Here is a 20,431-nt window from a genome sequence, read left to right as displayed (position 1 = left end):
AACACAAAACGAACGAATTAAATTGTAAACTCTTGAATAAACTCTTGAATAAATATCAGTAGTTAAACAAGGGGGATTTTAACTCACTTTTCAAAACGAATTTTCCAAATCCTGACTTTATTAATGAAATATTTTCAAACCTGACTTTATTAATTAAAATATTTAATTAATAAAGTCAGGATTGAAAATATTTAATTAATAAAGTCAGGATTGAAAATATTTCATTAATAAAGTCAGGATTTGGAAAATTCATTTTGAAAAGTGAGTTAGAATCTCCCTTGTTTAACTACTAATATCTGCACAGGCGCCTCTGCGTGCGTGACAGACAAATTGTAAATCTAGTCACCTTGACTGCGATAAACAATTCCTGATGCAAATGTGGAAATGATATGATAATTAAAGTAACTTACAAAATCGTTCAAAGCCGGTCTTAAATCGACGCTCGATTTACCGATTGAGCGAGTTGACGGATGAAATTCAAATTTCAAAGTTGGCGAACTCAAATTCAAAAAGCATACGGGTGCGTGTTAGAGTTAGAGCAACATCTCATGATTACGAGATCCGTCCTGCTCGGCTCGCCTTGTTTAGTCATATGTAGTAGGGGATCGTCGATTACACACTTTAGAATATACGTAATGGTCGGCAAGCCAAGTGTGGAAATGGCAAGCTCAAAGTGTGGATCGTCGTGCTGAACGTTCCGCTGCACGCAAACGGATCTACCTACACGCGTAACCTTAAACTGCTTCCTCGCATCTCATGGGCTCGGTGAATACACGATTAGCTGACATATTCTTTGTCAAAGGAGAGACAGGAACAAGTTGAAGGAAAGGTAAGCCGTTATTGCTGGATCTCCGTGGCACCGTGATCGTCTATAGGCTCTGCCGCCAGTATTTCCGGGTACGTAAGACAATACGCAGCGCATCGAGCGGCGGCGATCGCTGCCGACGTTTGATTTTTTTGCCATTTGACGCGTCATCTCGCGTCCTCCATTAATTATATCTTCACCCTTCAAGCACTGAATATTACATTAGTCGCAATCATGCGTGTGTTCGAGATTGAGAGAGACACGGACGAGGATTGCGATATTCGCGACAGCTACGAATCTCGATGCTGCGAAAATCAAATCTGATGTCAAAATTGACAAATTCGTCACGGTAGATTCAATATGATGTGAGCATTCCTTAAAGTTATGGCATCCTCTATGGAGAGGAGAAGCAAAGAATCGTATATATCGTACGTCTACCACGCGAAGCAAATCGAATATGTAAAACATGACATAAGCGTGCCTCTTCCGTGACGCGCAGCGTTGCGAAATTCTAATAAATATAACAGGCTGTTAGCGCAGTCGCTCGCTAGATCAATGCATGATTTGACGTTTTCTATTGAATGGTTTGTTGTCAGTTGACATTCATAGCGCCTTTATCGCAAGCAAGATAAAGCTACTTTAGTAGCGCAATTAAGTAAAGTAGTGATAACGACGTCTCTCGTATTTTCCATGTTGTTTATGAAAATTATTTGTCACTGCAAGATGAATTACACCTCTTTCATCTCGAATACTCTGACGCTTTCCTGTGGTGCAATTCTGTAACTCGTTATTGGAGTTAACGACAGTTTTGTTATCGTTGCGCAGCTTTTCTACGGTATACAAAAGCTGCGCAACGATAACGAAAGTGTCGTTAACTCCAATAACGTTCCAATTAACTCCAATAACTAATAAGTTACAGAATTGCACCACAGGTCAGTTAAAAACTACTGCTTATTGTGCACACGTGTAGTTCGCCGCAATAGATAGTAATGCTATGTGTGTTGTATTATTTTTGTCATTATTTCTTAGCAATTCTGCAGCAACGAAGATATGATCGATAATAACCGATATCTATCACACATCCGATTGAATTCATATCGGTATCTAAGCGTTTACCGATCATGCTCCAGCTGCTAACGGGTGTTTCTTTTTAACGAAAATCATTGTGAGGTCGAAGATACCATCTTATTGTTGTTACCTGTTCTGCAATTTGTCAAATTTTAATGTGTCGCAGTACTTTTGTCACCGATCGTGCTATTACGATAAAAGCCAATACGCCATTGTGGCAGCGCATCAAGAACAGTTTTATGTAGAAACTACGACTATGCAAAAAAGTAATAACGCAAAAAAAAAGTAATAAATAGTAACGCAACTCTAGTAATTGATAGTCAATACGTCATACCTAAGTATAAAAACATAGATTTGCAAACAGCTGATTTCACAGCTATATTTCATATAGTGCGCTTGTGAAATCAGATAATCGTCTCTTACTTATAGCAGTTAATAATCGTCTTTTTATGCACGATGTGAGAAACGAATTAAAATACATCAAGGATGAATTACAACTGCGCGATGCGGTGATATTCGCTAGGCGAAAATAATGTTTTTTTCTTTCTGAAAATTGGCTGGATACGGCATCTGCTTTCGAAATCTTTCGGATATTGTTCATCTTATTGTATCTTTTGCATATGTGTGTGCAAGCGATGTGAGTGTGTGCGTTGAAAACATGGGATTTAAAAGGTAACTCGCTCCAACAAAAATTTTATAATGTTTTATGATGTTATTATTTTTATCAGAGCGGCTTACATGAAGCTCGAGTCTCGTGTGAGGAATAATTGGTTCGGACATATAATTCGTTGCTCTTCTTCCTCTTCTCACAATTACAATGAATAGATAAAAGATAGCAAGCGAGTAGAAGACGCCTGTAAGCCTGTAAGCCGACTGTAATAATAATTAATTCACCGAGACGGCCGAAATGCGCTTGGGAATTTCGCGAGATGAGCTTTCGCATCTTTTATTCGCGTAAGTTCGCGTCTTTCTCGTAGCAGCGGTTTTAAGCGTCGCGACGTTTATACATTTGTTCCGCCCAAGCTCGTAAATTCCTCGGGATTAGACGTAGAAGGCAGATAGATTACGAGCGCATTACCTCATCATTGTAACTTACCGCATAATAAACTGTTTATGCGTATAATAGCAACGTCTTTCTAAATACATGCGTGAACACGCGCGATGGAATACGTTAATGACGCTGCGTGAATACAATTTTGGTATTTCGCCGATAGCGAGTCAGTCAAAAGTCATCGTTTTCAGAAGAGAGAGAGAGAGAGAGAGAGAGATAACTCCGCCCTTTGCGAAACTCCATTGCAATCACTCATCACTCGTGTGATGAACGATTTCATGTTAAATTATACCCAGCCAATCAGCAACTGCGCCTTGTATCTGACTATGGTTGAATAAAGTTGCCGATTAAACTCATTATGCAGACTCATTAGGCCGTGAAATCCGCGCTATATAGATTCCACTGAGAGGAACGGCGCAATGAAGCGTACTACCGTTGCGTTTCGCAGGCGTGCACAAGGTTCTTCTTCGTATAGAACGAGCTTCCTGCTTTTATTCTTTTATTTTTTTTTCTCCTGAAAACACCACGGGTTGTTGTTAGCGAGACCTGGCGAAAAAATATGTTTAATCAGTCATTCTTGTTCCGCCGATCGTTCATCAATATCCCTTGTGAATCGTCGTCGAGAAAGTTACTGTTCGGTCAGAAAAATCTGAATCCGTTGATTTTTCTATTTTCACGAGATTTTCCGTCGGATTTTCACGAAGAACGCGGACACGAGCACGAAGTTTTGCGTAACACGCGCAAACAAGGAGAATTTTGTTCCTCCTGAAGTGCCGTTGTTCATCTACTTCGGTGTGCTGTTGTATGCATTGTTGTTGCAGGATACTGTTATGAGAAATTTTCCTTTTAGTTTTATAAGAAATAATTCCGTTTAGTTTTATAATAATGCTTAAAAATCAGGTAAGTGCGATGAAATTGAATAATTGAATAAAATTAATTAAATGAAATTGAATAAATGAAATTAAATAAATGTTTCATAAACGTTTCATCTCTTAACCGAGTTTAATTTTCCGATATAATTACAGTAACTTTGGCGACACGATTTAATCAGCGTATGTTATCCAGTTCATGAATCCAGTCACCCTCAATAAGAATAAGCTCGCGTTTATTAAAAAGTTATTAACAGGAGAAGTTTTATAAATGGACCGTAGCTTTTCGATACAGATTTTCCAACGACGCATGTATATTTAAATATAACAAAAAAACAAAGCTACGTCGTACTCAACTTGCACGGTTTATCTGATAAATAATCGGAATGACGGTGCAAAACATAAAGCAATGGCTGCATTAATATAAATACTTTTCCTCTTATTCAAAATATATTCCTTCCGCGTCAATGCGGAAGGAATACGGCTTTTCACCCAGCAATGCAACGTGAAGGATGACCAAGTAAGGCGTAATACTTATCTGATTTCGGAATCGCTCCGAGTATACTTGTCATCTCCAGCACGCATGCTGTTTGCAAGTTATATTACTGCTTATACCTTGCATGGTAATATCTGTGCACTTTAATACAAGTTTTATTTGCTTCACTAAACACGGTCAACGCGATCATTGTATTATTCATCATTTACGATTGGCAATAGAAATTATAATTGATAGATGTATGCTATGCATGCGTGCAGTCTCACAGTCATCTCACAGTCAGTCATGTTTGCGTATTACGTTCTCTATAAACAGAAATTATGGAATGTACAATAAAAAAATTATCACGTTTCTGTTTGTTATTATTTTTAAAAGGCATATCTGTATCTCGTAAAACGCGTGTTGGTGGACGGAGGATACCCATACGAAAACAAGATTGCGAAACGAAGAAATTAAAGGCCATATAATGTAAGTTTACGTTGTTTACAAATTTCTAACATAAACTGACCATGATATAATCGCATCGTCAATTAGTCGGTAAAAAAAGAACCGATAGACAAGAAACCGAAGCAAAATTTCGTTCTAGATTTACAAGTTATGCGGCTTAATTTATTAATCGATTTATCACCGATATTGTATACTGTCGATCTCTCTCTTTCTCTCTCTTCCTCTTTCTCTCAAAAAACAATAAATGGAAACAATTCCTCAAAGCTTCAACCCGCACTTCCACTTTCGTGGAACCGACGATAATAATCAAATTAACAAAGAGTCCGAGATATCCCGAGTGTGCAATAAAACTTTATGTCGGAAGAAATTAGCGTGTTATCTGTTATTTCTCCCGGAAGTAGCAGTCAAGATAACGTGCCAATAAATAACAACTGACAATAGCATGTCTTAATATATCAATATTATAAATTTCTCCCTCAACGATATAATCGTCAATATGTTTCCTTACATTTACATTGCTGAGTTGGAAATAATATTGGTGACAATAATATGGATGAATGATGAGAGATGATAATGGGGAAAATTCTATTGATTGATGCTTTTTGGGACACGTAAAACGAAAGCCGATTGAATAGAAGTCGGCATCTCCATGACTCATGGCACAAATAATTTTATCGCGTTTAACGATGCGCACATAATTGTGTGCGGTATGACGAAATCTCGCAAATAATTAACGCTCGTTCTTTTCATCCAGCTCGCATTTTATTTCAGGGATGCCAAATCGTCGGTCGAATTTACAATCAACGGAGAGTCGCATGTGGGTATGTATTCTCTTCAGAGTGTGATTTGTAAATGATGACCATTTCGCGATAGAAAAATGGACTAAATAATTTGATTAAAAAGAATTTACTCATACCACCCAGCAGTCGCCCATTGTCTTCTATTATCTTTTTATATATTATACACCTACATATTCGTGTGTGAGTGCTGCCAAAAAAATCGGGTCAGTCACCTCATCTTTGAGAAACCTATCAAAATTTGCGCGCCCACCCAGTTCTATAATATACATAAAAATACGTGAATCCGTGTGGCATGTTTATGCATTACGATTGCGATGTATCTTGATTGAGAGCGCGCCGATATTATGTCGCATAATCGCGATGCAATTTCAAAATCGTTTTCAGTGTCCGGAAACATACCGGTCAACACATCCCTCAATGTCTACATCCGCGACTATGCGAAACTGCGTGGCACAAAGGCGATGTGTCACGAAGGTGGTTGCGGTGCTTGCATCGTTGCTGCGGAAATCGACGGTCAGACAATGGCCGTGAATTCCTGTCTCATACCGGTGCTGATCTGCAACGGGTTCGTATGTGGCGTATATCGACTGTTCGGTCTTGATGAGTCGACGATAATTAAGTACTTGACTTGACTTGACTTGGAAAGAGTAAGAAAATGGCAGGGGGTTAATTGGTTTCTTGAGTAACGAAAACACGATGACAAGATAATTATTTCAACAGTATTTTTCCCAGTCTTGAATATTAACTGTTCGAAGATAAGTGTATATTGTAGTTTCAGTATCGCGTCCGTTTTGATGGCATGTTTCGATTTCTAAGTACTTATTTTTATAATGAATATTTTAATAGATGGGCGATTCACACGATCGAAGGCATAGGCAACAAGAAGCAGGGTTATCACACGATACAAGCTGCGCTCGCTGAGAAGAATGGCTCGCAGTGTGGATACTGTTCCCCTGGCATGGTGATGAATCTCTACAGGTATCCGCGCCACGAAGAGATCGATTGAAATTGATTGAATGTATAAAAGCGGAATATATAAAAGGTTCTACTTAAAATACAGTAGAGGGTCAAATATCAAATCTTCGTCGTCCTCGATGTTATTTTACTGACCGAAGCACGATACAACGATGAACTTTGACCGGCAGAAGTTGTTAATTAACGCATCAGGAACATAATTTTCGCTCTAAACACGCTTTCAACGATACACGCTGACGATTATAAAATATGTATTTTAATACCCTTTTCATCATATCTTCCAGCCTCACGAAAAATAAGAAATTGACTATGCAGCAGATTGAGAACTCATTCGGCAGTAACATATGTCGCTGCACCGGTTATCGGCCGATATTGGAGGCGTTTAAAGGATACGCTAGCGATGCGCCCCCGTCTCTGAAGAAAAGTATTCGCGATATCGAGGTGAATATCGCGAGTAAGATTTTCATTCCTGCCAAGAATTTTATCTTTTACAATTCCGTCCAGGCGAAGCCTGGAAATCTAATCTTGTGCCACCAAAGAAAGTTCTATTCCCAAGATTCTCAGACTGGTCGTATTAACTTGGGTATTCCTTTTGATATCTAACTCGCGACAAAAACTATATTTTCGCAGGATCTGTACAAAATCAAGACTTGCCCGGAGAGCGGCTTACCGTGCACGCGTAAATGCGCGGATAACAAACTTCAGGCCGGTGTTCCGTTGGACATCAAATTGGATGACGCTGAGTTTTTCAAGGTTTACTCGATAGAGAATCTGTTCGCGATATTTCAGCAGAAACCAAACGCCACGTATATGTTGCACGGCGGCAACACCGCTCACGGTAATTGCGAGAGAACGCGAAACGAGCACTTATGCACACGCGAGATATACCGTGCATACCAGTAGATTTGATATTTTTCCGTGCAAATTGAATATTTTACATACGCGACACGTGCGAGACTCGTGTAACGCTGATTTCTTGTGAGCGATCGATGCATGAAGCCGGTAGCAAACGACTTTCGACAAGTCACGTTACTCATGTTACAAGTAACATTCAATGTTTCGAGAAAGTAAACTAAATGAACTAAATGAACTTTGAAAACGAATCCGAACCAAACGAACGAACGGAACGTCGATGTTGACAAAGCCCTGTCTGTATAACCCCGCAGGTGTTTACCGCGCGGTCAAGTGCGACGTCTACATAGACGTGAACGACATACCAGACCTGCGTCGTATCGAGAAGACCAACGACACCCTGACCCTGGGCGGCAACGTGTCGCTCACCACAGCGATGGAAACGTTCGAGAAGTACTCCAGCGAGAGCGGATTCAAGTACCTGCGCCAATTGGCCCACTACGTCGACCTGATCGCCAGCGTGCCGGTGCGTAACATGGGCTCGATCGCCGGCAACCTGATGATCAAGCACGCCCATCACGAGTTTCCGTCTGACCTGTTTCTCATGCTGGAAACCGCCGGTACCCAGCTGCACATCCTCGACGGGCCCGGCCGCAAGCACAACCTGATGCTGTTAGACTTCCTCAACACCGACATGCGGCACAAGGTCATCTACAGCGTGGTGCTGCCGCGCCTGTCGGACGAGTATGAATACAGATCCTACAAGATCATGCCGAGAGCGCAGAACGCGCACGCCCATGTGAATGCCGGTTTCCTCTTCAAACTCGACGGCGGCGGCAAAGTTTTGGAGAAGCCCAACATCATCTTCGGCGGCATCAATGAGCACTTCCTGCACGCCAAAACTACCGAGCAGCTGCTGATGGGCAAACACATTTTCGACAAACAGGTGCTGAAGTCTGCCCTGGAGACTTTGCACAATGAGCTGCAACCGGACCATGTGTTGCCGGATTACTCGCCGGAGTTCCGCCGAACCTTAGCCATGGGACTGTTCTACAAATTCTTGTTGAGCATCAAGCCGGACGTGAACGCCAAGTTCCGCAGCGGCGGCACTACTTTGAGCCGAGGAGTCTCTTCAGGTACGTTGAAGTCATTGACTCGATATCTCTTTTACGACGCTTAATGAAAGTTTCTTTTTGATGTTCAAACCTTTCCTGCGCGAGTTTGGTAAAAGAGCGACGCATCCTTTGCGCCAATTGAGTATCAGAGAAGTAGTTGTAGAGCGAACTCTGCTTGCCTGGGTTCAGAAAGTATAATAGGTATATATCGCGCGCGCAATATATTGAGTCTTGAAAATCGAGGTAGGTCATTCTGACACATCATCATTGTAGGTGTACAAGACTTTGATACCGACAAGAAAATCTGGCCGCTCAACAAGCCCACGATAAAGCTGGAGGCGATCTACCAGACATCGGGCGAAGCTAAGTACTGCAATGACCTCCCGCCACTTCCTGGAGAGGTATTTTGCGCCTTCGTTGTCACGGATGTCAGCAATGGCAAGATCGACAGCATAGACGCGAGCAAGGCGTTGAAGATGAAGGGTGTAATAGCGTTTTACAGCGCCAAGGACGTGCCTGGCAAGAACCTATGCATAGCGGCCGTCAGTCAGGAATTATTCCTGCTGGAGGATGAAATATTGTTCGCCGAGAAGGATGTGCTATATACAGGTCAGCCGGTCGGTGTGATCGTTGCGGAGACTCACAATCTGGCGAACGAGGCTGCGAAATTGGTAGAGATCGAATATAAGGACGCCTTGAAGAAGAAACCTATACTGTCGATCAAGGATGCCATCGCCACAAAGGATGAAACTAGATTCTATAAGAACGGCGATAAAGTTGCTACAAGAAAGGGTAGGTGTGCTTGTGTTTTAGATAAGTTTACATGCTTCATTCCTCTGACGTATTACCTTTTGAAAATACCTGTTCTAAAAGGATATTTTGATGTAACCGAATATTTCTCCAAGAACAGACATGTAGGGAAGGAATAAACTAAAGAAGTTTAATTAGCGTGTAAATTAGCAAATTGTCCTGGCGAGTTCGCGGAATACGGGACAGAAGCGATTGTTGATGAATCCTTGACATTCAATATCGAAAGGACAATGAACGGGTCTTCGGGCTGATTTCTGCTTGCAATATTGTTGAGGATTTCTCGATTTCTGGGATTATGATTTTTCAAGATTGTAAAATTGAGAGAAAAATTAACATAAAGCACGGAATGTGCTTTTTGTTGCTTCGCAGGAACGGACATCAAGCACGTGATAAAAGGTGTCTTCGAATGCGGTGGTCAGTACCACTATACTATGGAAACTCAGTCCTGCGTTTGCATCCCTCTGGAGGATGGTATGGACGTCTATCCGTCGACACAGTGGATCGATCTCACTCAAGTATCGATCGCACAATGCCTCGATGTCAAGAATAATAGGTGAGTCATTAATCTCTCTCTCTCTCTCTCTCTCTCTCTCTCTCTCTCTCTCTCTCTCTCTCTATATATATATATATATATCTACCGCCTCATAGAACAGCTTCGTACCAACCGCCTCATGAGTGATAATGTAATTAATTACTCAGGAATGCGAAAGACATTTCAGATTTCTCCGTGCATTAACCCTTTAACGCCCGACTTTTTTATAAGTGTCTTAAGAATAAAATTTGAGTTTTACTGAACTGAGACTATAAGTAGTGATAACCAAAAAAAATATCAGAATTTTATATTGGCTTCTTTTATCGTTCGTTTTTTGTTTATTGGTAAATATGACTTGGATACTAAAAGCATATACGAAATGAGCAATCTATATATGCAGAGAAAAATGTAGGGTAATCTCTGACCAAGTACAAGCGCAACACGTATTGTGTTATTTTTAGAAATTTTAAACTCAAATTATTTTTTTAAGGCATATATGTGTACATAAGTTTTTACAAGTAAAACTTATAACTATTGTATAATAAAACTCTACAACACTATTCTACTGTACAAAAGAAGTGATATATTAGAACAGTAGCGCCAATTGAGAATCCTAACATATATATATATATATAATTATTGTATACTTAATATTTTTAGAAATCTCAAATTTTAATTATTTCCTTTTTTAAGATATATATTATGTACATAATATAAGTTTTTACAAATAAAACTTATCAAATTATTTTTCTTTCAAGATATATATGTACATAAGCATTTAAAAGTAAAAATTATATAGTATTATAAAAATTTAACACGTTTATTAATAGTGTCCAATATTTAAAAAAAAATATCTTTTTAAAGATATTCTTATTAAAGGTCCCTGATATGCATCACTGCTGAGCAGTGCTCTCTAGCCTGAGCGGCTAGATGCTCCTCCCATAATGTCTCGGCGCGCGCTCATTCCTCAGATTTCTGTCATTAATAACTCGATAATTATTGCGAATCTCACAAAATGGTATGGGACTTTTATATTTGTCTTAACCCGCTCTATGTCTTCACGAGATTTGTTATAAGACACCCTGTATATACTATGTTAGGTTTCTCAGTTGGCGCTACTGTTCTAATATATCACTTCTTTTGTACAGTAAAAAAGTGTTGCAGAGTTTTATTATAGTTATAAGTTTTACTCGTAATAATAATATATCTCTCTCTCTCGCTCTCACTCTCTTTCTCTCTGTCACACATTTTCACCTCCTGTATTCTAGCAATATTCTTCTCTCTCTTACTCTCTATCACTTGCTCACTCGCACTCGCTGCTCTTTGCTTCTTCAGCGCTCTCGTAGCGCCCTTGGTGTCGGGAAAGCAATGTGCACGTTTTCGCGCACCCCACTTCGCGAGTTTCGCGTATAATAGGCACGGTGTGCCTCTTGATAGTCAGCTTGACATTTTTTAGCTGAAACTTTACTATACAATATTTGAGTGAGTGAAGTTTATCATTCAGAGCGTCAAGCTTACTATTTCAGAAGAATATCTTATAGATCACCGTTTAGATAGTCAATCGTCCCTTCATTTTTCGCCGCGTAAAAAACTGTAGGTCACCAGGTTTCATGAAAATAGGTTGATTTCTTGATTTTCGTGTTCATCATCTTGGATTCGCCATTTTGAATTTCTGTATCCTTTTAATTTCACATTTTGCATCTGAGAAAGCTTCCAAATGTATAAAATTATAACAGATACCATCTATTCATTTATAGCGCGCTTCTAAATGTCAGTAACAATGCTGACTACGACCACTTTGATTTGACCAGATTTGACAAAACGCGTTATCATTAAAACTGAGCTAAAAGCAGACTAAACCGAATCTACGTACAATCTATATACCATTTTTTAGAAGAAGAACTCACCTTTACAGTGGTGCAAAGAAAACAAAAATATCTTCTTTCTTGACCAAGTTATGGATTCTTAAATGCGTTTCTGGTAACTATATAGTTATCAGTAGGCGTTAAAGGGTTAAAGAGAAGCTCACGCTCTCTCACAGCCATTTTCTCATCGAAAACCTTCATTCGGGATTCGTCTACGACCTTGACCCCCGATAGCGAGGGTCGTAGACGTTATTAATATTAGTTCCATTTCGACAGCATCAACGTCAGCGTGAAACGAATCGGCGGTGGATACGGGGCGAAGATTTCGCGGAACGTGCAGGTCGCGTGTGCTTGCGCCTTAGTGTGTCATAAGCTGAATCGCCCGGCGCGATTCGTCCTGTCGATCGAGAGCAACATGATGTCGGCGGGCAAGAGATGCGCCTCGCGCCAAGAGTACGAGGTCGGCGTGGACGATAACGGAGTGATACAGTACCTCAATTCCAACAGCTGGAGCAACAGCGGCTGCAGCTTCAACGAGCTTCACTCTTTCATCATATCGTGGCATTTGGAAAAGTACATGTCGAGAGGACACAGCGATATTACGTTATTTATAAATACGTTAAACTGGTTGCCATTCATTGGGCGAACTCGTGTAGGACTTGCGCATCTGTTTAAGTCCGCATGCGGAAAGAACGAATATGTATATTGCAGCACGATTTACACTCATCTTACATGCAATCCCGTAGGATTTTACTCAAGGAATCATCTCGTTGTCGCAAACGATAATGAAATGAAGTCGGATTTGCGAAATTAATGAAAAGGCTCGCGAAGGCGCGAATTCTCTCAGAAACCCCGTTGCTTCGTCGCAAACGGGGTTAAGTGATCGTTTCACAATGCCCGTGCCAGGTACAACAGTTGTGTGGCAAACAAATGCAATTGGCGATACGTATATTCATTGGTTCGTTTGGTTTTCCGTCGACTATATATTTAAATTATTGCACGCGATTGGTTACGTTTTACGCGTCGAATCAGCGAAATGCCGCGATATTAATTTCAATATGGCATGTTGAATGACCGTCGGTCACCGGTGACCACCATTGTAGTCAACGTGCCATACTATAACCACACCATTGAATACAATATTATATTAATAATTATACTAACGCATGTCATCGACAGTTGTTATACAAGCGACACTTGGACGTGCGATGGATATGATACGCGGACCGATCTGCCGTCGAATACATATTGCCGAGCGCCGGGATCCGCGGAGGCAATAGCCATGATTGAGCAGATAATGGAGCACATCGCGAGAGTGACGAAGAAGGACCCGCTGCAGGTCAGACTGTCGAATATGGGAGGCGAGGACAAGGCTATAATGGAATCGATGATAAAGGACCTAACAAAGTCAGCCGATTACGAGACGAGGAAGCGGGCCGTTGAAACGTTCAACAACGAAAACCGTTGGAAGAAGAAGGGAATCGCCCTGATTCCAATGAAGTTCCCTCTCTTCTACTATGGCCAATTCAACGCTATGGTGTCGATTTGTGCACGTGACGGCACGGTCTGTGTCACACACGGTGGCATCGAGTGCGGTCAAGGCATCAATACCAAGGTACAGCTTCGCGAGTAAACTTGCGGGAACGATCGCATCGAGCATGTCGATTCGTCGAGGGGATTATACAGGGTGGTGGCAAAGTTTACGAATTTAATATCCTGAGAACTACGTGATCATCCCCTTAAACGTTTTCTCTGAAATTTCATTGATCCGTAGGAACGTTATATCTGTCAAATCAAAGTTTAGCTTCATGCCCTTCGAAGGTAGAGAGAAGATAATGTAAAAAATTCATACATGGTGACACCGCTTCTGCGGTCTTTCTTCGTGTTATTGTCCGGGATAAAAATATATATATACAGTGAGAAAAAATTGTATTAAAATTAAACAGATATTGTTCGAATACGACTGTGAATACATTTATTCAAATTAAGCGACTAATTTCTAAAATGAATTACAGAGGTTCTCTCTGAATGTAAACTTTTTTTCTAGTCTTTTAGAAAATAATTGTTTAATTTAAGTAAATATATTCACAGTCGTATTCGAACAAATATTTGTTTAATTTTAATAAAATTCTTTCTCAGTGTATGCATTGCATAATGCAGCTTGATTCACTCGTGAGAAACTGTCGTAATACGCGCCCCGCGAAACTCTAATAATTTAAGTTTTAGCGGTGTAGAGAAGTATTGGATCTGATTGCCTGGCTGGTATCGCATTTATCAGGGAATTTGTTTCCGACATTTTAAAAACCTCTGTTACATCTAATATATTGTTTCTTTCCGCAGGTCGCTCAAGTGGTAGCTTACACGCTGGGGATCGACGTAAGTTTAATCAGCGTTAAGCCCACTAATAATTTATCGACACCCAACAATATGGGTACCGAAAACAGTCTCACCAGCGAGTCTTGCGCATTGGTAAGACTTTTAATAATTAATTTATTTCCCGACGCCGGGAAGGAAGGATAGCATGGCGCGTGTATAATTTCAGGTTTAACACAGGTTCAGAATTAACACGAACTTGCTAATTTCATTTCAGGCCGCGAGAATCGCATGCCAACAGCTCTTGGACAGACTCGAGCCGATTAAAAAGGAAATGAAAGATCCGAGCTGGCCAAAACTTATTCTAACGGCGCACTTGAAGGACGTCGACTTATGCGCGCGTTACATGTAATTGTTACAGATCAGTAATACGTTAAATTATATTGACAAAATAGAGCGTCATAGAATTCAATATTTGGCATTCGATTGCAAATAAAAAGGAGTGGCTTTTGAACTCTGAAGAAAAATAAGAGAGCTGTATTAGCCGTGATAATTTAAATGTAACAGCGCGAGGATATGATCGTTCATGTCGATTCTCCTCGGACTTCCTACGTACCGCAAGTTTCTAATTAGAAACACGTCACCATGCAGAGACCTGCTTCTCCGAATATTCGAAAAATTGATTACATCGTGATATCCTCATTATATTAATTAGCTGCAGGAATCTTTATCGATAGGTTCTCAATAATTTGTAAATATTTGCGCATCCTCGCAGGAAGGATGTGTATGTAACAATATGTCGCAAATGCTCGAAAGTTTTTCTCACTTACCTTGTTCTTGTCCTCAACAGGGTAGCAACTCCGAAAGAGATAAAAAATTATCCAGTTTATGGCGTCACCATCGCCGAGGTCGAAGTAGATATGTTGACCGGACAGCATGTGATTATTAGAGTAGACCTATTAGAGGATGCTGGTATAAGCTTGAATCCGACGATCGACGTCGGCCAAATTGAGGGAGCTTTCGTGATGGGGATAGGATACTGGACCACTGAAGATTTGATCTATGATCCTAAAACAGGATCGTTGTTGACTAACAGAACTTGGGTATGTTGGGTTTGATTAATAGGATACGTTACATAACAGCAACGCTAAAATGTGACGAACGCGCGGACCTTCCGTTGTACGTCCGTTTCTTAAGACGAATGCGTTCGTAAGATCGATGCCATGAGTGAGTTTGATTCTCGTCGTAGAACTATAAGCCACCAGGAGCGAAGGATATTCCCGTCGACTTCCGTGTAAGCTTCCGCAAGAACGCCGCCAACAAATTCGGTGTCCTCCGTTCGAAAGGTAAGTTTGATCATTCTGTCGATTCGAGTGTGAATACCATTTTCTTCCTCCACAATATCGCGCGCAATTTAAGAGTGAAAACTTCTCTATAATGCTCAAATTCATATTTCGATAAGTGACAATTAAAAAACGAACAAAGTTAAGTCTAACAGCCGTGAGAAGATAACAAGTGTGATTTTGAGAAATGTTTTGAAAGTTATGACACAAAATTCAAGGAGAAATCTATCTACTGCGAAAGAGACGACAGATTTGAAAAGATTGAAGAATCTATTGTTTAATCCACGCACTGTTAAGAAAAAAAAACATTCTCTCATAGCTACCGGTGAACCGGCGCTTTGCATGAGCTTCGCAATTCCGATTGCAATACGTAATGCGTTGAATTCCGCCAGAGCAGACAGCGGAAATACGGATGTTTGGTATCGATTAGGTGAGTTCTACGCATGATAGCACAAATAATTGTACACTCGAACAATATACGGCGATCCGCCTCTCTTTATCGATCCGGATTGACTTCTGTAATAAGGAGTCTTCTCATTTCTCTCTCCTTCTCTTTCACTGAAATTCTAATTATTGATATTATTCGTAATACGTTTCTTCGTCGTGCCACAAGTCGTCGTGCGACGAGCGTCTCTAACGATCTTCAGTTTCGGCAGAGATAGAGGAAGAAAATTAAAATTTAGAATCAATAGTTGTAGAATCAAGTTGCTTCATAAGTTCTTAGAACGTTCTTATATTATTATTATTTTTTATTATTTATTATTGGTTCTTGTATTATTGTAACATGTATTCATCCGTCATTCTTGATCCTCGCAGATGGACCATTGACTACGGAACGAATACTCATGAACAGTTTGACCAGCAAAGAGAATATGGTGCTGTGAATGAAAGCGATATGCATTCGAGAACGGTGTTTGTTTCTCGGAATTGATTTCTCTGTTTGCTACATATCGCTCTTATCTTTGTAATAATTTAATCGCGTTCTTAACCAAAATAACCAAGCGAGTTTTGCGATTTACACATTGTCCACTTGCACTACTGATGTACGACGTGATTTTTAATCAAGCTTAACTGCTGCTACAGTTGCAGTTCTTATGATATAAGAAGCGCGCGCGCACACACATACACATACATGTATTATGGTAAGTAATTTCAATAAATATTCTACTGATCGCCATTAATGTGCTACATAGTAAATATTACAACAACATATCTGCGCTGTGTATGTTGATATTAATGATATAATATAATGTAAAATAGTAGTAAATAATAAATCGTTAACAATCAAGGTGCGTACGAGCATATACGAATTACATACCAATTATTTTTTCGAGAGAATCTACAACGACTATTGCCATGTACAGTACCGGCCAAAAATATATCACCTTTAAGATTTTTTAGCATAACTTGGTTTAAAGTGTATGGATATCTACTAGGTCATAACATATTTTGATAACAGGTGTAGCTTACCGAACAAAGTACTTTTCATCAAATAATATAAACAACTCGTGAAAAAAATAACTTTATTTCAAATGTCCAAAGTATGTGAAAATGAATAGTAAACTTTAAATAGCCATAACTATGTTCAATGTCAACAGAGGAACACCAGATTCATAATTTAAATTAAGTAACTCTAGTATTTTGTAGCAAAGCCTTTTGCATCGATTACAGTTTGACAACGTCTGGGCATGGAATCAATGAGTGCGTCGATTGTAGCTTGAGGGATCTTTTTCCATTCTTCTTCAAGTTGGGAGAATTTCTGGGTCGCATTCGTAGCTCGCTTTCCTGCCAAACGTCTCTCCAGCACTTCCCACAACGATTCTATAATATTTAGATCGGGCGATTGACTTGGCCAATCCATGAGAATTACGCGATGGCGTCGGAGTCACTCCTGCACTTTAACTGCTCGATGTTTCGGATCATTGTCTTGTTGGAAGATGAAACCGCGACCAAGGAAACGTTTTGCATATGGAAGCATTACATTCTGGAGGATGTTTATGTACACTGTTTGATCCATGATGCCGTCGATTTTATGAAGGGGACCCATTCCTTTTGCGGAAAAAGCACCCCACACTATAACCGAACCGCCTCCATGCTTCATTGTAGGAAGTTGGTATTTGGGGTCAAAGCGTTTGCTTTCAGGACGACGAACCCACTTTATTCCGTCACTACCGAACAGCATAAACTTACTTTCGTCGCTCCAGGGAACGTCAGACCATTGCCGTGATGTCCAGTTAAGGTGTGCTTTGGACCACTCTACTCGCGCCTTTCGATTCTTCGCAGAAATGAATGGCTTCTTCACAGGTCTTCGACCATGTAGTCCTGCGTCTTGCAGGCGACGGCGTATGGTACGTACAGATAGATTAGACTGTCCTGGAGTCAATATTTCTTTAGCAATGTCCCGCGCCGTGAGATGTGGGTTGCTACGAGATGTACGCAAAATGTTGCGATCGACGAGAGAAGTAGTACAACGCGGTCGGCCACGTGTTTTCTTATTAATAGAACCTTCCTGAACCTTTAAACGCTTAAGCAACTTGGTCACCGCTGATTTGGAAATGCCAAATTGCTGGGCGAGTTCTTTACGCGTCCGTCCTTGTTTGCGACCCTCTACGATAGCTTTCCGTTGTCGTTCGTCCACATTTCGAACACCACGAGTCTTCGCCATCTTCTAAGATACTAAACTAATGTTTACAGCCGTGTAGAAGTAGCGACAGAATACATAAACATAACGAGTACACAAAGGTTGTCAACGGACAATTTTGGGACAATCAATAAATAACTTTGAAAATCATAGTATATGATGTCAAATTTTTTTATACATTACACACACAGTGTACATGATACCAGCTATCTGCTGTAAAAATTTGAATTTATTTTCTTTACTGTGAAAGAAGTTATGGTCAAAAACCCTGAAGGTGATATATTTTTGGCCGGTACTGTACATCATTGAAACGTCGACGTTTGAATTTGAACTTTAGGGTAGCCAAAGGAGCGGGGAGACGGAAGGCGGTGAAGGGGAGATACGGGACGAAAGGAGACAATTGTCTGATGAGTGTGATTCATAAAATTCAATACTCATAACGTAACGCCCTCTCAGCGAGACGTAAAATCCCTAAAAGAATTTTTCCGAACAACATTCCACTCGAAACGTGTGAAAAATTCATTCGAAGCAATAGTGAAGTTACGAGCTCTTTGATGCTCCATCAAATGAAGAAAGAAAAGAAGCAAACAGAGGCCAATGGAAGTCGACACAATGGGAGTTTTGCTTGGTAAAAGCATGAAGTGACGGCCAAGTATAAGCGGTAAAATATTTCAATCGATTGGAGCGAACCGCTCGAGACTTCGACAATGTCGAAGTCGTCCCTCAGCATGTCCCTTTCGCATGTAAATACGATCCAACGATTTCAAACGGAAGGTACTCCCGATGTGTCTTCGCTCAAATAGAATTTCGCTCGAAGGCATTTGGTAAAAATATATCGTCGTGCCGACATCCGCGAGACCGTTGAAATATTCCGGGAAATGATCCTTAGGTATTTCCTATTTGGAATCGCTTTCTCTCGGCCATGTAATAAACGTTCTCAATTATTCCTATTTATTCCCAATTCACACCTCAGGTTCGCTTTCGATCTGTACCGAAACGCGACGCTGGACGTGCACCTGTCATTACACAGTGGTTACCTGCAATCATAAAAAACCAAGGTACGCCCGGCGATCACTTTCACCGTACGACCCGACCGAGTTCGGTTTCGTTAGTAGTGACAATTTACTCTCTCCACTTCTCGAGATCTTTACACGTGGAAGAAGGGCAAGCAATTAGCCTATTCCGTGAAATGTCGCGACGACATGAAGAATGTAGCGGCTGGCAACGCTGAGACGCAATCGACGTGGGAGTGTGCTGAATTGAGCGACTTAAATCTCGTCCGACGAAGCTGGAGATCTCGATCGAACGAGGGTCTTTATTGTGTTTACGTACTGAAAGTACGTCTCGACTCGTCCTCGGTCGAAATCGGTCAAGGCGCAAAGTTTCCCCGCGAATAAATCGCGAGTAATACTTGGGAAGAACAGACGCGCCGGCGGCGCAGCGGATAGCGACTGTTGAGTGTGTTTGTTTTTATCTATTTGTAACCGTGTCAAGTTATATCGCATATTCCACAATTAATTAATTACGATTAAGGTCTAACTGGCTAATGGGGGTGGACAAGGGACATCTTAGTACATACGATGTCAGTCAGCAACCAGTTTCGCGCGGTATCATCGCGAGATTTTCGACACTCGAAAGTCACAATTATGAAGATGATAGAAATGTGCGAACTATTCGAATTCGAATCCGAATAATTCGAATAGGAATCAAATACGTTATCGTTTGCGTGCATCAGCTACAAAAACGGACCATCTGGGCCTGTATGTCTGAACCTTTAACTTGTAATTAACTTAACTTATGATTAAGAATTTAATTATAAATTACTTTAAATATTTAAATATATGTTTTACTTTAAGATGATATTACAATATATCAATATTCCCTTTCATATTAAAATCTTCCATCATTATTTTATATGTTTAATAGTCATGTTAAATTTTTTAGTGTTTTCATACGATTTCATTCGATTCGATTCGATTCGAATTCGAGTGAAATAGATTTCATAGATTCGATTCGAATTCGAATTTAAAAAATAAGATTCGATTCGATTCGACATGAAAATTCTTGATTCGCACATCTTTAGAAGATGATAAATAAGAAAGACAGGAAAAACGATTCCACATATACTCGATGTAACTTCAACCATTTTTGTGCGTAGTCAATGCGGCTCAGCCAAAAGAGAGTAAGAGAGGGGGCAGAGGAGAGGGAGAAAGTGAAAGAAGAAAAACTCGATATGACCTAACTGAGTGGCTTAACTGACTACATTGAGTCTCCTTGTGAAAAAAAGAGGTTACTTTCGAAAGAAAGATAAGTTATTGTAAATGCTACGTAGTCTGCCAAAAAAGAGTGAGAGGGGGACAAAGGAGAAGGAGAGAGTGAAAGAAGGAAAACTCGATATGACCTAACTAGATGGCCTAACTGGCTACATTGAGTCTCTTTGCGAAAAAGA

The 20,431-nt window shown here is 40.3% G+C and overlaps 1 protein-coding gene across 2 annotated transcripts; it reads left to right on the top strand.

Moving 5' to 3' along the window:
* Positions 1 to 629: 629 nt before the first annotated feature.
* LOC105181993 (xanthine dehydrogenase/oxidase) lies at positions 630 to 16,643 on the top strand. 2 transcript variants are annotated; one of them, XM_025299648.1, is made up of 18 exons: positions 630 to 829; positions 4,665 to 4,757; positions 5,508 to 5,557; positions 5,921 to 6,101; positions 6,383 to 6,514; positions 6,796 to 6,952; positions 7,142 to 7,349; positions 7,678 to 8,499; positions 8,752 to 9,270; positions 9,658 to 9,841; positions 11,962 to 12,258; positions 12,865 to 13,300; positions 14,026 to 14,154; positions 14,276 to 14,406; positions 14,849 to 15,101; positions 15,248 to 15,344; positions 15,661 to 15,771; positions 16,158 to 16,643. In XM_025299648.1, coding segments are annotated over exons 2-18 (3,777 nt in total). In that variant the 5' UTR covers positions 630 to 829; positions 4,665 to 4,755; the 3' UTR covers positions 16,226 to 16,643. The 2 variants fall into 2 exon arrangements, with proteins under 2 accessions (XP_025155433.1, XP_025155432.1); XM_025299647.1 differs by having other exon boundaries at positions 630 to 897.
* The last annotated feature ends 3,788 nt before the right edge of the window (positions 16,644 to 20,431 follow it).

Source organism: Harpegnathos saltator, unplaced genomic scaffold (assembly GCF_003227715.2).
Source record: "Harpegnathos saltator strain DR-91 unplaced genomic scaffold, Hsal_v8.6 scaffold288, whole genome shotgun sequence".
NCBI classification, from domain to species: Eukaryota; Metazoa; Arthropoda; class Insecta; order Hymenoptera; family Formicidae; genus Harpegnathos; species Harpegnathos saltator.
The sequence above is the reverse complement of the archived record's forward strand: the minus strand, read 5'-3'. Positions and strand labels throughout refer to the sequence as shown.